The 15,582-nt window shown below is 34.3% G+C and overlaps 1 protein-coding gene across 3 annotated transcripts in view; it reads left to right on the top strand.

Annotated features, from left to right (window-relative positions):
• The window catches only part of LOC127864934 (uncharacterized), a 66,833-nt gene that overhangs the window by 21,199 nt on the left and 30,052 nt on the right, over positions 1 to 15,582 (top strand). Inside the window, exons 2-5 of one of the 3 annotated variants that reach the window (XM_052404823.1) lie at positions 8,501 to 9,483; positions 10,283 to 10,644; positions 11,258 to 11,323; positions 13,357 to 13,428. In XM_052404823.1, the coding sequence (XP_052260783.1) occupies positions 8,501 to 9,483; positions 10,283 to 10,635 (1,336 nt within the window). In that variant the 3' untranslated portion in view covers positions 10,636 to 10,644; positions 11,258 to 11,323; positions 13,357 to 13,428. Of the gene's footprint in view, positions 1 to 8,500; positions 9,484 to 10,282; positions 10,645 to 11,257; positions 11,324 to 13,356; positions 13,457 to 15,582 lie in introns of all 3 variants that reach the window. The other 2 variants (XM_052404824.1, XM_052404825.1) reach the window with 2 other exon arrangements.

Genomic DNA, 15,582 nt, shown 5'->3' with positions numbered 1-15,582 from the left:
TACTTCAAAATGTTAACAGCTATACAATCATTGTTTTGACAGACAACGCGTGCTTATCTTAAGTTTGTTTCTGGTAATACACCGGATATTGGATGTTTGGGGCTTGATTGGATAATAAAACAAAGACGCAGTCGGCAGTTTTCAGTAGAACTTTTGTACAAACCATTTTAATCAACAGTGCACATGCTTATCTAACATTTAAGGATCATCAACACGGGTCCAAGCAACTTGCATGGACCATAATACACAGTCCTATGGTTACATTTAGTAGCACACGTGGTCAGAAACTAACAAGTTCGAGTAATAAAGCAAAGAGATTATGATCTGAAAAATTGCATGGGGTCTGAAATGAAACAGAATGCCACCAAATCAAATGATTCACCGCCTAATTTTAAGTGTAACAAACTATGTTTGAAACATTAAAATAACGATAATTCCGAATGATCACAGCTTCCATTTTCAAAAGTATAGGCTGTTCAACATTGCTCGAAAAATTATAAAGACAAACGCTTAGTAATGTTCCATTAAATGAATTTTACAGGCTTATATTTTATTAAATAGATCTAGCAGCCCAATGGTGATTGGAGAAGCGTACATCACCTGAAGCAATGTGTAAATTTAAATTTAGATGCACATGTAAGTCATTTTATGAAAATCAGGACGAAGTGAAAGTATTAATTTTACAAATAAACCAACATTTGATTTTATTCAAATGGTCGACATTATTTAAATTCGTGTCGTCTGTGTATTTGAGCAACTCTTAAGCAAATAGATATGGTCTCGTTTCCGATATTAAACTATAAAAATTTCTTCGGTATGGTTACTGACCTACACAATCATTGACAGATGACATCCGATGGTAATTGTATGAAGTATGCAGAGAAACTGACGAAATGTTAAAACAATCGTGTAGAAGTAAAAATATCAGGTTATTATCTGTACCTGTTTCTTTCGGAGTGAATACTCGTTGTGGCTGCAGAGAAACTTGAGAACAAAAGAATCTGTAGCCGCGAACTTTGTTGGTTTTGCGTGAGCCGTACTGTACAATTGTTATTTCAACAAATAAAGATATTGTTTGTAAATCAGGATTTGACATTCAGCAAGCACGCTGTTTACTTTCATATTGGAATACATTTTCGCGATCTAATGTGATCGTCAATAGTGATGACATTAGTTAATAAGTTGAAATTTAAATCTAGTAGTCACTGCGAATCAAGGCGATTTGCGGTGTTTTCGCAATGATTCTACAGCTGATCTTTATCGCCAGATGGTCGCAGTGAAATCACCGTGAATCAACCACACAGTGATTTGCCACACTGGCCCATAGGCGGTGGTGGGTGATTTAGGCAAAAATCGCGGGGCGCGTAGTGTACGCTTATATCTTGCTTATTTTGTGAAAACTTTCAAAATATTCTTGTCCTTAACTGTTGGACCTAGGGCTACCACATTTCGTATGTAGTGAGATATAGTAGTCCTCTACAAAGTTTGCTCAAATTATGACCCTGGGGTTAAATTTGACCTAGCCCAGGGGTCACAAAAGTGTACATTTGCTTAAATAGGGCCTATATTTAAGTATTTGCACACACCAAGAATATTTTCAGCCTTTTTCAGCAGTGGAGCGATACAGGGCCATCATGGCCCTCTTGTACTTGTTTGTTAACTTGCAGAAAATGCACTTTTTGAAAAAAAAATGAATGAATTTGCCTTTCTTTTTGGAAATTTTCAGACAGCAATTTGGTATTTCGTACTTTTTCGTCAATTGGGAAAGTATACCTTTTACAGGTACTTTATAAAGAAGAAAAAAAAATCGCTGGGTTGCATGTCATAAGCCGCTTATCACAGGCTAGAGTGTTAATACTTAGACTATATTTAGAAATAGAGGACCCTTTTGTAAGAAGCAGGGTTATTTTGCTTTGCATCTGTTCTTTAGTCCGTTGGTCCGTAGACCAATTGTGTTCCACAATATATCTAGGGAAAGCTTTGACCTACAGCCAGGCAACATGTTTTATGTTAACATCGAGGAAAATTAAGAGGTCAATCCATTTTAAGGTCAATAGGTCAAAGGTCACAGAAGATTATAACATGAAATTATAAAGATTTAGTAGTCTGTTTTAGTTCCTGTTATACCCATAATAATATTATAAGCAGATTTTCAATTATGATAAAAGTTATATTACAGTACTGCCATTATTAAATGCATTTAATCATTGAATTTTAATCCATTTAAGACAACTGCATTTATGTAAAAAAATTATGAAGAAACATATAGAGTTGCACGAGTTTACCTGACAATTAAAATGTCACGGTGACTCAACTTAGAAAAATGGTTTTCGGATGATAACTCAAGAACGCTTACGCCTAGGATCATGAAACTTCATGGGTACATTTATCATCACTGGCAGATGACCCCTATTGATTTTCAGGTAACTAGGTCAAAGGTCAAGGTCACAGTGACTCGAAACAGTAAAATGGTTTCCTGATGATAACTAGAGTATAATTAGGAACATTTTGAACACACATATGGAGTTGCACACACTAACCTGATCATTCAAACATTTAACAATGGCGTCTTTACTTTTCCACAAATAGATCACAGGGGTTTCACTGGCCCAAAGAAGATGTCGCCACTTTTTCGCGGCATGAAAACTGTCGGTTACCGGTATTCCAATCTTATTAATAAGAACAATCATTCAAAGAAAGCTCATTACTACATTCATGTCATTGACTATATCGCCTGTTCAGCGCAAAACTGTTCTAACTCACTTTTTTTACAAAAATGACATTTTTGCATTTTTGTCACTGGTTTAAATAGATACACATAATATTTAAAAAAAATCAACATATTTCTAAAAAATAAGGGTCAAAAAGGGCCAGTTGGCATTTAGTTCTATCTCACTTGATATGTTTAATTCAGTGCAAAACTGTTCCAACTTGAGTTGGAGCAGTGTTGCGCAAATTAAAATGATCATGATCACTTTTATTTTTAGTGCAACACTGTCCTAATTTTGTTGAAATCTATAACCTCACTAGAATAAAGAATGACATCATAGTAAAGCTATAATGTCATTATTGTATGATGTCATGACATACTAATATTTGGTCTTGTTATTGTGGGTAATCTGCTGGGAATTAACTATGTTGTGTCCAGACTTGTTGAGATATTTCAGAATAAAGGCCATGATTGTCACAATTTATTGTGAGATTATAAGGATAATGTTAAGAAATTTTTCATACAAAGTTTGTAGGTTGTGTGTAGATTTATAAAATGTTGCAGCTATTATAGTAACTTTTGCATACTGTTACAATTTGTAACAGATATTACCTGTATATTAAAAGTTAAAAGGCAAAAGTTAGTCTTGTTATACAATGCACATTATAAAATCGTTAGACGGTTATGTATATCAATATAATCATTAATAAAGGTCTGAAAAAGGTAAATGTATTAAAGCAATACCCTTTTCTATGGAACGCCATTACTGACTTCATATGACTGTTGTCGTTGTTTGCAGTACATGAATCATTATTTTCAGTGGAATATGCATTATGCTTTGTGCAATTTTCTTTACGTTCGGTACATTCATCATTATATGCAGTAGTTAAAGCATTACGCGAAGTAGTAACAACATTTTGTTCTGTCAAAACTTCTTGACATTCTGTACATTCGACATTTTGTGATATAGTTACATTATTACGCACTGTAGCAATATCATTACGTGCTGTGATATCTTCTTTACGTTCGGTTCATTTGTCATTATGGGCTGTAGTTACAGCATTACGCGCAGTAGTTTCAGTATTCAGTTCTATGCTAGCTTCTTTACGTTCGGTACATTCGTCATTACGTGCTGTAGTTACATCATCACATGAAGTAGTCACATCATTTTGTTTTGTGCAAACCTCTTTATGTTACGTACATTCAACATTATGTGCAGTAATTTCATCATTACTTGCTGTGCAAACGTCTACACATTCAGTACATTTGTCATTATGTGCATTACGTTCAGTAATAACATCATTTCGTGTTGCGCAAACTTTATTTATATTCGGTACATTCGTCATTACGTGCAATAGTTTCATCAATATGCACTGTATTAACATAATTCCATACCGTGCGAACTTCTTAACGTTCGGTATATTCAACATTATGTGTAGTAGTTTTATCAGTATGCGCTGTGCAAACGTCTTACGTTCGGTACATTCGTCATTACGTGCAGCAGTTACATCATTATGTGCAGTAGTAACAACATTACGTGCTGTGCAAACTTCTTTCTGTTCGGTACATTCGTCACTATGTGTAGTAGTTTTATCATTATGCGCTGTGCAAACATCTTTACATTCGGTACATTCGTCATTACGTGCAGCAGTTACATCAGTATGTGCAGTAGTAACAACATTACGTGCTGTGCAAACTTCTTTCCGTTCGGTACATGCGTCATTATGCGCAATAGTTACAGCGTGCTGTTATAAAAACATTACGTGCTGTGTCTTTTCGTTTATTACACATCATTAAGTGCACTTAGTTAAAGCATTACGTAGACATTATAGACATTTGCAATAAAAGTCATAATTAATGTTTATGAAGTTGTTTGTTTTATCTTATAGATGTTAGACCTTTAGAATTGCCCAGTGAATGCTTGATTGTAATACCCATTTATGGCACGCTCCCAACCAGATTAAATTTCCTTTCTTTAATTAATGTTTTCTTCTCAATTAAACCATTGCATTTTATTAAATTAATTATCCCATCTAACATGAATAAATAAGTTATGGTGATAATGTAAAATTCTAAAAATTCAATGAAATTAATAAATCGACTTCAATAATTGACAAAGTACTAATAATAAAATAGTAACCTAATAATATTATTTAAAACAAATGCACAAATATTATATAAAAATACTTCATTTATTTCAATTTTATATGTTGTTACACAGTTTATAGAAAAAAACAATGGTTGAATTGCATTTGACAAAAATTTACAATGTCATATTTCATTGACATAGTACATTTTATTATTTTCACGTAAAAATTGTGCTGCAAAGTCAAAATTATAACCCCAAAACATCTGCTCACAACTTATTTTCAAATATGACGAAGGAAATTAAATCTGGGGGTGAATTGTCCAGGGGATAAATTGTCTTGGGGTGAATAGTCAAAAATTCTGTTTCACACTTGCGGGAAAATTACGTCATCCGGTGACACGTATAAATGTTCCTAGAAAGACCTATCCATAAAACGAAAAGGCTAACTACCAAGCATAAAGTCGTTTCTATCAAACGTAACGATGTTACCAGTACGGGTAGCAGCGAAAGTACTGAATACAATGGAATTTGCATAGCACGAAATTTTAAAACCTAAATACGTAATCATATAACTACAGCACACAACGGTAAATGTGCCGAACGTTAATCTATGTGGACAGAACATAATGTTGTTACTACTGTACGTAATGCTGTATTAACTGCACATAATGTTAAATGTACCGAACGTAAAGGCATTTGTTCACACCATAATGCTGTTACTAGTACACGTAATGCTGTTACTACTGCGCATAATGATAAATGTACCGAACGTAAAGATATTTTGACATAATTTAATGCTATATCTACCGCACGTAATGCTGTAACAACTGCACATAATGACGAACGTACTCAACGTAAAGACGTTTGCACAGCACGAAATGATGTAATTACTGCACAAAATGTTGAATGTACCCAACATAAAGACATTTGGAGAGAACATAATACTGTAGCTACTTCACACGATGACGAATGAACTGAACATAATGAAATTTACATTACTGCATGTTATATTGTAACTACCGCTCTTAATGAATGTACAGAACGCCAAGAACTTTGCACAGAAAAGAATGAAGTTTGCACAGAAAAATAAACTTTGTCCACGGAACGTAATACTGTAACTACTGCAAGTAATGCTGTAACTACTCAGGGCCCTCAATCTGTCAAATCCACGGCCGAAATTCGGCCGCATTCCCCCCCCTGAAAAGTATACTTTTTTCCCCTTTTTTGGGAAAAAATTCCCCCTAAAAAAAAAATAATAATAATTTTTTTTTATATATAGATGTCTCATGATTACTATATCTCAATTCTATTTCAATTTAATCTTGTCAAACATACTAAATTATGAAATAAGCAATGAATATAGTGCAAACATGTACAAATATAATAATTAAAGAGTAAGTTAAAAATCCCCCAAAAAGGGAACCGCCGCAAAAATTCCCCCTGCTATGGGTAGCGACCCGCTTCCCCTAAAATGCATTGAGGGCCCTGCTACTGCACATATTGACGAATGTACCGAATGTAATTAAGTTTTGACAGAACATTATGATGTAACTACTGCATGTAATGCTGTTAGTACTGCACATAATAACGAATGTAGAGAACGTAAAGAAGATTGCACACGACATAAAGCTTATCCCACCGAAACTAATGATGAATGTACTGCAAACAGCGACAGTGCTCATGTAAAGTCAGATATGGCGTTCCATACTTTTCTCTCCTATGAAGTATACTTATTGAGATAAAGCCACCATAACTGTACATTCTGTGTTTAAATTGTTTAATCATGTATCAAGTTATATCAATGTAGTTTATTGCATTAATTGCCTTTCATTTCGTATGTACAGGTATGTTATTCATAGTATTTTTGTCAACAGCTGCCTTTAGTATAGATTTTGACAGTGTTCTTTGAAATTAGCAACTGCATGTGTTTAATACTTTGAATATGCATTATGATATTTAAATATTAATATATTAATACTAAAGAATATGACGAGCATTTTGCATTATTAACAAACAAAATGTTAATATATGATGTAAAGTTTTGTGTACCAGAAATTTAATAAAGTGTTCATAAATAACCTAATAGTTTATGTCTTAAATGATTATTGTTTAAAACAACCATAATTAAATAAGATAGAATCATAAAATCACTTGGAGCAGTGTTGCACATATTTAATATAAGCAAACAACAATAATTGTTAGGTGGAATACTGTTCTAACTTGAGTTAGAACAGTGTTCCACTAAATAAAAAACCCATATAGACACAGTTTTAAGTGGGAAAACTGTTCTAACTGCAATAATGTTTAATATCTCTTTTAAAAAATATATTTTTGTAGTAAAGAGCTATTTTATAAAGTATTTGAATATTACATCATTGTAAGAAAAAACATATGACATATCTAAAGAAGCAACATAAAACCACAGTTTTTTCTTCTTCCTGAAAACTTTTGTAAAATGGAGTTGGAACAGTGTTGCGCTGAACAGGTGATATTATCACTTTAAAAAGTATGTTATTACATAAAAAACAATAAGTTCCTTCATAAATCATACCTTCATAAGTCTTAATAAGCTTTTTTTGTATATAAATAACATTTTTTCAACTTGATAAACAACACAGGTAACCAAAACAATATAATAATGTTAACATCAATGTATTAAACAGTATGATGCATGAATGTTCCAAAATTAATTATTTAAACATAGAATCACACCAATGTACATCATTTAAAAGGGAAAAAGACATATAAAACATCAGAAAATAAAGCATCTCACTTCAAATTGTTAAACAGTTATATTTGGTCATTTGGACATAATTATGACCCCCTTCAAAGAAGAGGTGGTATATTGCTTCGCTCATTTCGGTCTGTTGGTCCGTCCACCAGGTGGTTGTCAGACGATAACTCAAGAACGCTTGGGCCTAGGATCATGAAACTTCATAGGTACATTGATCATGACTCGCAGATGACCCCTATTGATTTTGAGGTCACTAGGTCAAAGGTCAAGGTCACAGTGACCCAAAATAGTAAAATGGTTTTTGAATGATAACTCAAGAACGCATACGCCTAGGATCATGAAACTTCATGGGTAGATTGATCATGACTCGCAAATGACTCCTAATGATTTTGAGGTCACTAGGTCAAGGTCACGTTGATCCGAAATAGTAAAATGGTTTTCGGATGATAACTCAAGAACGCATATGCCTTAGGATCATGAAACTTCACAGGTAGATTGATCGTGACTCGCAGATGACCCCTATTGATTTTCAGGTCACTAGGTCAAAGGTCAAGGTCACAGTGACAAAAAAGGTATTCACACAATGGCTGCCACTACAATGGACAGCCCATATGGGGGGCATGCATGTTTTACAAACAGCCCTTGTTTAAAATGTCTTTTTTGTATAAATATGAGATTACTACAATTCTGATGAAAACAACAGAAACAACATATAGAAATGCGCATTAGCTCACATGCCTGGCTACTGTACTTGTTAAGTTGCAGGAATACATGTTGAGTTATATACAACAAAAAAGTCATGCAGATGGATGGAAAAGTGCATATCTATGAACCCCCATATTAAGCCCAAGAAGTGTTAATTTATTGTCCATGTATGTTTTTATTTGACACTTTATACTTGTTTGAAGCATTACATAATATCACTGACTATTCCTTGGTATGTACATGTATAAATTGTTAATTTCAGCCAGTGCAGAGAAGTGACCCAGATTTCGGAGCTGACCAACTCGCAGCCCTCAGGCCTAGAGGGGCTGTCAGTGGAGCTGGAAACTGTCCTGGGGGAAATTAAAACCCTGCAGATCAGTCAGGAGGCCAGCATTCAGTCATTGCAGAGAACATACAATGAACATAGGGAAGTTATGATAGAGCAAATGTGTGGCAATTTAAATACTTATATAGATAAATGTGATAATAATTCTGTGGGAACATCAGGCGGAAATGAGCAATATTTAAAAGAAGAGATGTGTAGAAATGTTGTTTCTATCGTAAATGAATTCGATAATATTACTGCGAAGGAACTTAACGAGATGAAAGATGAAGTTATAAGCATTAAAGGGTCAGTAACAAGTTCTATTCATAAATGCACCAGTGTTCACAATGACTTGTCACAATTCCATGAAATTGTTGAGATAATTGGAGATCATAAGGAGCTCTGCCTTATAGCCAGCATAAAATGTAAGCATATAATACAGCAGGCACTGTCTCTGCTGGGAAAGTCAGGCAAGGTGTTAAATGTCCAGAGTAATACTAAGCACAATGTGAGAACACCAAGAGATTCAAAAGAATGTCATATCATAGGCATGTGTGTTCTGACTGATGGGCAGATGCTGGTTGCAGACAGTGAGAATAAGAGGTACAAGCTGCTGAACCAGCAGTACCAGGTGGTGAGTCACTGGGATGTGACTGATATAATGGACATGTGTCAGATCACACCCAGTGAGGTTGCAGTGGCTGTGGATAATGCTATCAACACACATAATGTCCAGTTTATTACAGTCACCCAGAGCCAGCTCACTCCTGGTAGGAAGCTTGAGTTACAACATGGATGTACAGGTATTGCCTGTCATCAGGGAGAACTGTTTATCTGCTCTGGTACTGCTCTGTTCAAGTACACACTATATGGCAAACAGCTCTGCACTCTCTATGAAGATAGGTCACGTCCTAATGCAGGTAAGAATCATGGTGAATTCATCCTGATAACATTCGTATTATGTCTAGTCAAATTGTTTTATTTTAAATCCATACAATGACAAATTTGGGAATTTTTATCCACTAAATGAACCGCATTGGTATTTATTTTTTTAATCAACAAATATTGACCCTTTAGGCCATTATCTTATTATTTTGAAAAAAATCTTATAAATTATAGTTATATACTTGTGAGATGATAATAAAATAAAATTCAGATGTAATAGCAGAAAACCCGCTGAGGTATTATAAAATATATGTTATATAATTCATATGTGCCCTTTGAATGCTGCAGTACATTGTAGCCAAAAGAAGATTCAGAAATACTGATTTATAATCATGAGTAATGCAGTATTTTGACTGTCACTACATGACATGTCTATAAATAGAAACTGTGTTCCTGGGAGAGAGACACTTTCTGACCCTGTCTTAATTTTGTGGTTGTTAAATGATTGTACATGTACAATATGTTTACCTGTTGATAGAACTGTGCAATTGTTTCAGTATGTGTAATTGTTTTCATCTGTGTAATTGTTTTACTTCAATTCATATCTTACTCAACAGTCGCATTTTAACATGTCAAACGTTAACTAAATAGCTCTGCTACTGAAGTTTATTGTCATGTTTTACTATTGAATCATTGAAATGTATGCATATATTTTAGATGTGTAAAGGCCTCTTTATAGCAACATATGCGTAATACAATATCACTGCAGTATGTTTAATAAGATTATTTAACATTTACAGTAATTCAATATCTTGATGTTACTCTGTTTTGCAGTATGGATGTGTGCTGTGAGTCCCACAGGAGACAGGCTGTACATAACCAGCTGGAACCAGCCCAAGCTTCTCACCCTGGCCAGGGATGGCACACTCCTGGCTACATTGACAGACCCAGCACTAGATGGCCCACATGGTCTACATGTGACCCCTGCAGGCCAGGTGCTGGTCTGTGGATACTGGTCCCACACTGTAGTACAGGTGGGCTGGGAGGGAGAGAGTAAGCTGGCTACGCTGGCTACTCAGAAGGATGGCATGAGGTACCCATTGTCAGTCTGCTACAGCAGCTCCTCATCATCCATCATTGTGGGACTGATGGGGAGTGACCACATCCTGGTGTTCAGAGTGGAATAGTGTGTACATGTATGTATTAGTTGTTGTAATTAGTGATTAGTATTTCAATGAAAATGTGTTGTTAAGCATACGAACATAGTAGTGTATGATGTTACAATACAACATTAAGTGTGTAGTAAAAGATATAAATAATTTATGTACACATATTGTTATATGTTTATACACTGTAAGGGTTTTTGGTTGAACATCACATCTAAAACATATTATGTTATGTATTCATAATATTTGTGTCATTATTGTCCTATAATTTAGTTAATGTAAACTATGCATGAAAAAACAAAGCATTTCGACTGAAAATTTAATATTTGTACATAGATGGACATGTACATAGCAACTGAGGCTATTTTTAGACTTTTATTTCTATAAGCACCATGCCATGTAAGAAATGTATATAGATGAAAAGTTTTTATTAAATATGAATTAGTTTAAGTAATCTTTGGAGGAAAATATTTTGATGTTTTGTGTAATGTTTACAGAATATTAACACAGGATGTGAGATTTATTAATTTAAATTGTTTTATGCTGTTTAACATGTGTTATTGATTGTTATAACATGTATATAAACGTGTGTGAATCCTAAGCATACATACAAGCAATACATCAATCTATCCTGCTGCTCCAGTGGCTGCTGAGTCAGGACAAGGTTGCTGAGGATGTGGTGGACAAGGATGACCGGAATACACAGAAGGTAACATAGACCCTTTGTCAGACCTTTTCCTTGCCATTTTTGGGGAAAATGCAAATAGTGTGGAATTTGGATTTTTTGCGCACGAAAAATCCATTGATTTGGAAAAAATATTTTATATAACTCTTTCTTATACTTCAAATTATAATAATAAAATGATATAATGATAGTACTATATTGTTTACATCTAATTTAAATATAATTGAGATATAGTAATCATGAGGAACTTATCATAAAAAAGAACACGCTTGTGTATGGTTCTATTTAACAGACCCATAAATATGCCAGAAAAAGGCCTGCTTGTGTATTTCCTATGTATTAAGAATGCAAAAAAGATGAGGTGGAAAAGAACAGTATGAATTTACATAACATACAATTTTCTCTATAATTGTTTTTTTTATATTTTAAAATCATATATATTCGTGGATTTCTCAGGTAAAGTCAGTTTGGAAAAATAAATGAGGAATTTGTGTCAGTTAAATGCCCATGTGTTTGTGTTAAATTTGTGGATCGGTCAACCCTTAAAATCAACAAAGCATAATGTCCCACAAATATTACTGATTTGACAGTGTACCTGTTTATTAAGAATACCAAAAATGAAGTGGATAAGAATTGCATGATATCATAGAAGGTAAAATGGCGTCTATTTTTGTGTATATCACTGTTAATAGCACTAATTTACTTCTTAGTACTTGTTTTACTTGAGTATCAATAACTCAAACCCATCTTCAGCCTAAAGCTTTCCAAACCTCTGACAGTAACACAAAACCTGAAGAATTTCCGTCATCCCCATGCAGGCCTTTGGATGTTTCGCGCAAAAAATCTCAATCCTGAAAAAGCATTTTTTCCCAAAATGGTCTGGGAAAGGCCTGCCATGTTGCCTTGAGGTTTTACACAGTTGTGCGATGGTTAATATGATTTGAATCTATTACTTCGAATGCCTTGGTTTTATAGAGCCTGTTTGCCAGGGGGTGTTAAATTTTGGTGTATATACAGTATTGTTTTTTGTCAAATTTGGGGTCCAAACTCCACCCCATTCGCAATCCTTAAACTATATTTTTTCCTCAAACGACTGTTTAAAATTTTCAATTGAATGTAAAAGTGAAAATATGGTCTTTTTTTTCTGTTGAATTGAGCTGAAAAGAATTAACAGTTCAAAAGAGTAAGTTAAAATTGTGGTTACTGACCAATTATCTGCAACTTATCTTGCTACTAGATGTTTATAAAAAATATATATTATATTCGATATTTTACATGACTGTCCCAGTCATCTAAGGTGAGCGGAACTGTATTTTTATAAGGATCGGAGTTAGTGTTCGTGAGTCATATAAATAATTATATCGTTGCAGGAAAACGAATCATTTCTGTCGTCAGTTGTCAAACAAAAATACGGTTGTTAATAAAATGCATTATTTTTATCTTTCTGGGATATTGTTTTAGTATTTTGATGCTGCATTAACAAATCTAAGTGTATATGAAGTGAAACACCAAAAATAAACAACGATTGCGATAGACACCTATAAACATAGCATATACTGTTAGATGTGTAAAATGCCACTCAAAGAAAAAGAAATTTATCACAATATCAAGTTTGTCTCCCTATCCACCTCTCTAACTTGAGCCTTAGTTAATATAATATTGAACACCCTTATTCTCAAGTGTATAGTATTTCTAAGCAAAAAACCAGCAACACCAATGTCCCAATTTTTGGGAAAAAAAAATCAATTTTTCCCAATTGGAAGGGCCCGCCCTTTTTCCTAAAACAGTAAAAAACAGTCAGTTTTTATATGCATGCAACTGCAACAATGTAAGGTCAAATGATTTCCTACCTAGAAAATTAAGGTCATAAACTAAATAAGAGATTTATCTCTTGTCACTAATTGCTACCAAGTTTCACTCTGCAACAATTTTTAATCCAATTTTTACCAAAATTTGCTTTTGAGTTAGAGTGAACAATCACTGTTTTAACAACAACTCAAGTGTTTTTTACATTTCATTAGCCTTTGAGCCTTATCACTGTCCCTTGTACTCGTCAGGTGCTTGACCAAATACAAGAGGCCGTCCCATCAACTCAGTCGTCAAAGTCAGTTGAGATGGACCAGAACAAGGTAGAAACCCAGCAACATTTTACTCACTGTAAGAAACCCAGCAATATTCTACTCGCCTTCAGTCTGCTTCCAGTCTGTTATTGAGTGTTTTTCAACAAACATATGTGCCTCGCTTTGAAAAACAGGATGGAATGTATTTGTATCAAGTGTTTTCCCACATAAGCCTGTGCAAAGGAAGTCTCTTCTAAAATAAAATTCAGTCTAGGCGGAAAGTGTTGTCCTTGATTAGCCTGTGTTGCTGTACAGGCTTATCTAGGACGACACTAAATGCAACATTTATACAGACCTGTTATATAAGAATGAGGTTCAAAGTAAGTCCGCCTGCAGTCTGTAACATAGTTTTACAATGTGATACAAGGTGAGCATCGATCTGGGAAAATGGGGCTTAATGCATTTAAAGTGCCATCCTCATTAGCCTGTGCGGTAAGAACACAGACTAATCAGGGACGATACTTTCCACTTTTGAGGAATGTATGTTTCAAAGGAAATTTATTGAAAACAAAAGTCAAGCCTAAGGGTAAAGTATCGTCTCAGGTGTGCCAATGAGACTGCACAGGCTAGTGTGTGATGACACAATATGCACTTGCATTAAAAACAATTTTCCCAGAACATTTCCTAAGTTAAGTCTGCTTCCAGTCTATTGTAGAGTGGTATTTAAAATTCCGATGAGAACAAATATTGTATTAAAAACAAGATGATTAAAAAGTGGTTAATGAGACAATGACACGCATCTACATGCAAATTAAAAATAATTGTTAAGCTATACTAAGTTTAGAAATGTATGATATAATTTACAGATATAAAATTTCATGTAAAATCTCAATATATTTATAAATTGCCGTTAAAAGGTATTCAATGTTTTTTAATTAGATAATGAAATGTTTATTTATTTAAATAAATAAAGAAAGAACAAAATGAAATAATACAGTCAAAAATGTATGAAGAGAACCTAATTCATGTGTTGGAACTTGTTCACAGATTATCATAATTACAATTTTCAAAAAATTATAATATATTCAGTAGGTTATTTTTACAAATTATTAAAACGAAAGTATACACTTAGAAAAATAATGAAATTATTGGTCATATATCAAAATATAAAAAAATATAAAAATTAAGCATTACAAACACTTTTCTTAACAATGTGACATATGTAAAATCATTATTTTTGGGACATTAATTAATATAGAATTTGTGGGTTTACTGATCCATGAATTTTATTCAAACACAGGAAAATGACCCTCGAAAGATATTGCTTTGCTCATGTCGGTCGGTCGGTAGGTCGGTCGGTCGGTCCGTCCACCAGGTGGTTGTCAGACGATAACTCAAGAACGCTTGGACCTAGGATCATGAAACTTCATAGGTACATTGAACATGACTTGCTGATGACCCCTATTGATTTTGAGGTCACTAGGTCAAAGGTCAAGGTCACAGTGACCCGAAATAGTAAAATGGTTTCCGGATGATAACTCAAGAACGCATACGCCTAGGATCATGAAACTTCATGGGTAGATTGATCAAGACTCGCAGATGACCCCTATTGATTTTGAGGTCACTAGGTCAAAGGTCAAGGTCACGGTGACCAGAAATAGTAAAATGATTTTCGGATGATAACTCAAGAACGCATATGCCTTGGATCATGCAACTTCATAGGTAGATTGATCATGACTCGCAGATGACCCCTATTGATTTTGAGGTCACAAGGTCAAAGGTCAAGGTCACGGTGACCTGAAATAGTAAAATGATTTTCGGATGATAACTCAAGAACGCTTTTGCCTAGGATCATGACACTTCATAGGTACATTGATCGTGACTTGCAGATGACCCCTATTGAATTTCAGGTCACTAGGTCAAAGGTCAAGGTCACAGTTACAAAAGTCGTATTCACACAATGGCTGCCAGTACAATGGACAGCCCATATGGGGGGGCATGCATGTTTTACAAACAGCCCTTGTTTATCCAGAATCAGACATCCACATATGTACATGTCCATTAAAAAGTAATTTAAAAAAAAATTATGCCAACGAATATAAATGATTTTACAGTATCTGGGGTGCAGAATTCCATTGAATAGGCGATTAAAGCCTTGCTCTTAGCAGATATTTGATTGCCATTGGGCGACCCAATTTGTTGTATCAGTCAGCACCTTTTTTG

Source organism: Dreissena polymorpha, chromosome 1 (assembly GCF_020536995.1).
Source record: "Dreissena polymorpha isolate Duluth1 chromosome 1, UMN_Dpol_1.0, whole genome shotgun sequence".
NCBI classification, from domain to species: domain Eukaryota; kingdom Metazoa; phylum Mollusca; class Bivalvia; order Myida; family Dreissenidae; genus Dreissena; species Dreissena polymorpha.
Note: the sequence above shows the minus strand (reverse complement) of the source record. Positions and strands in the feature narration are given on the sequence as shown.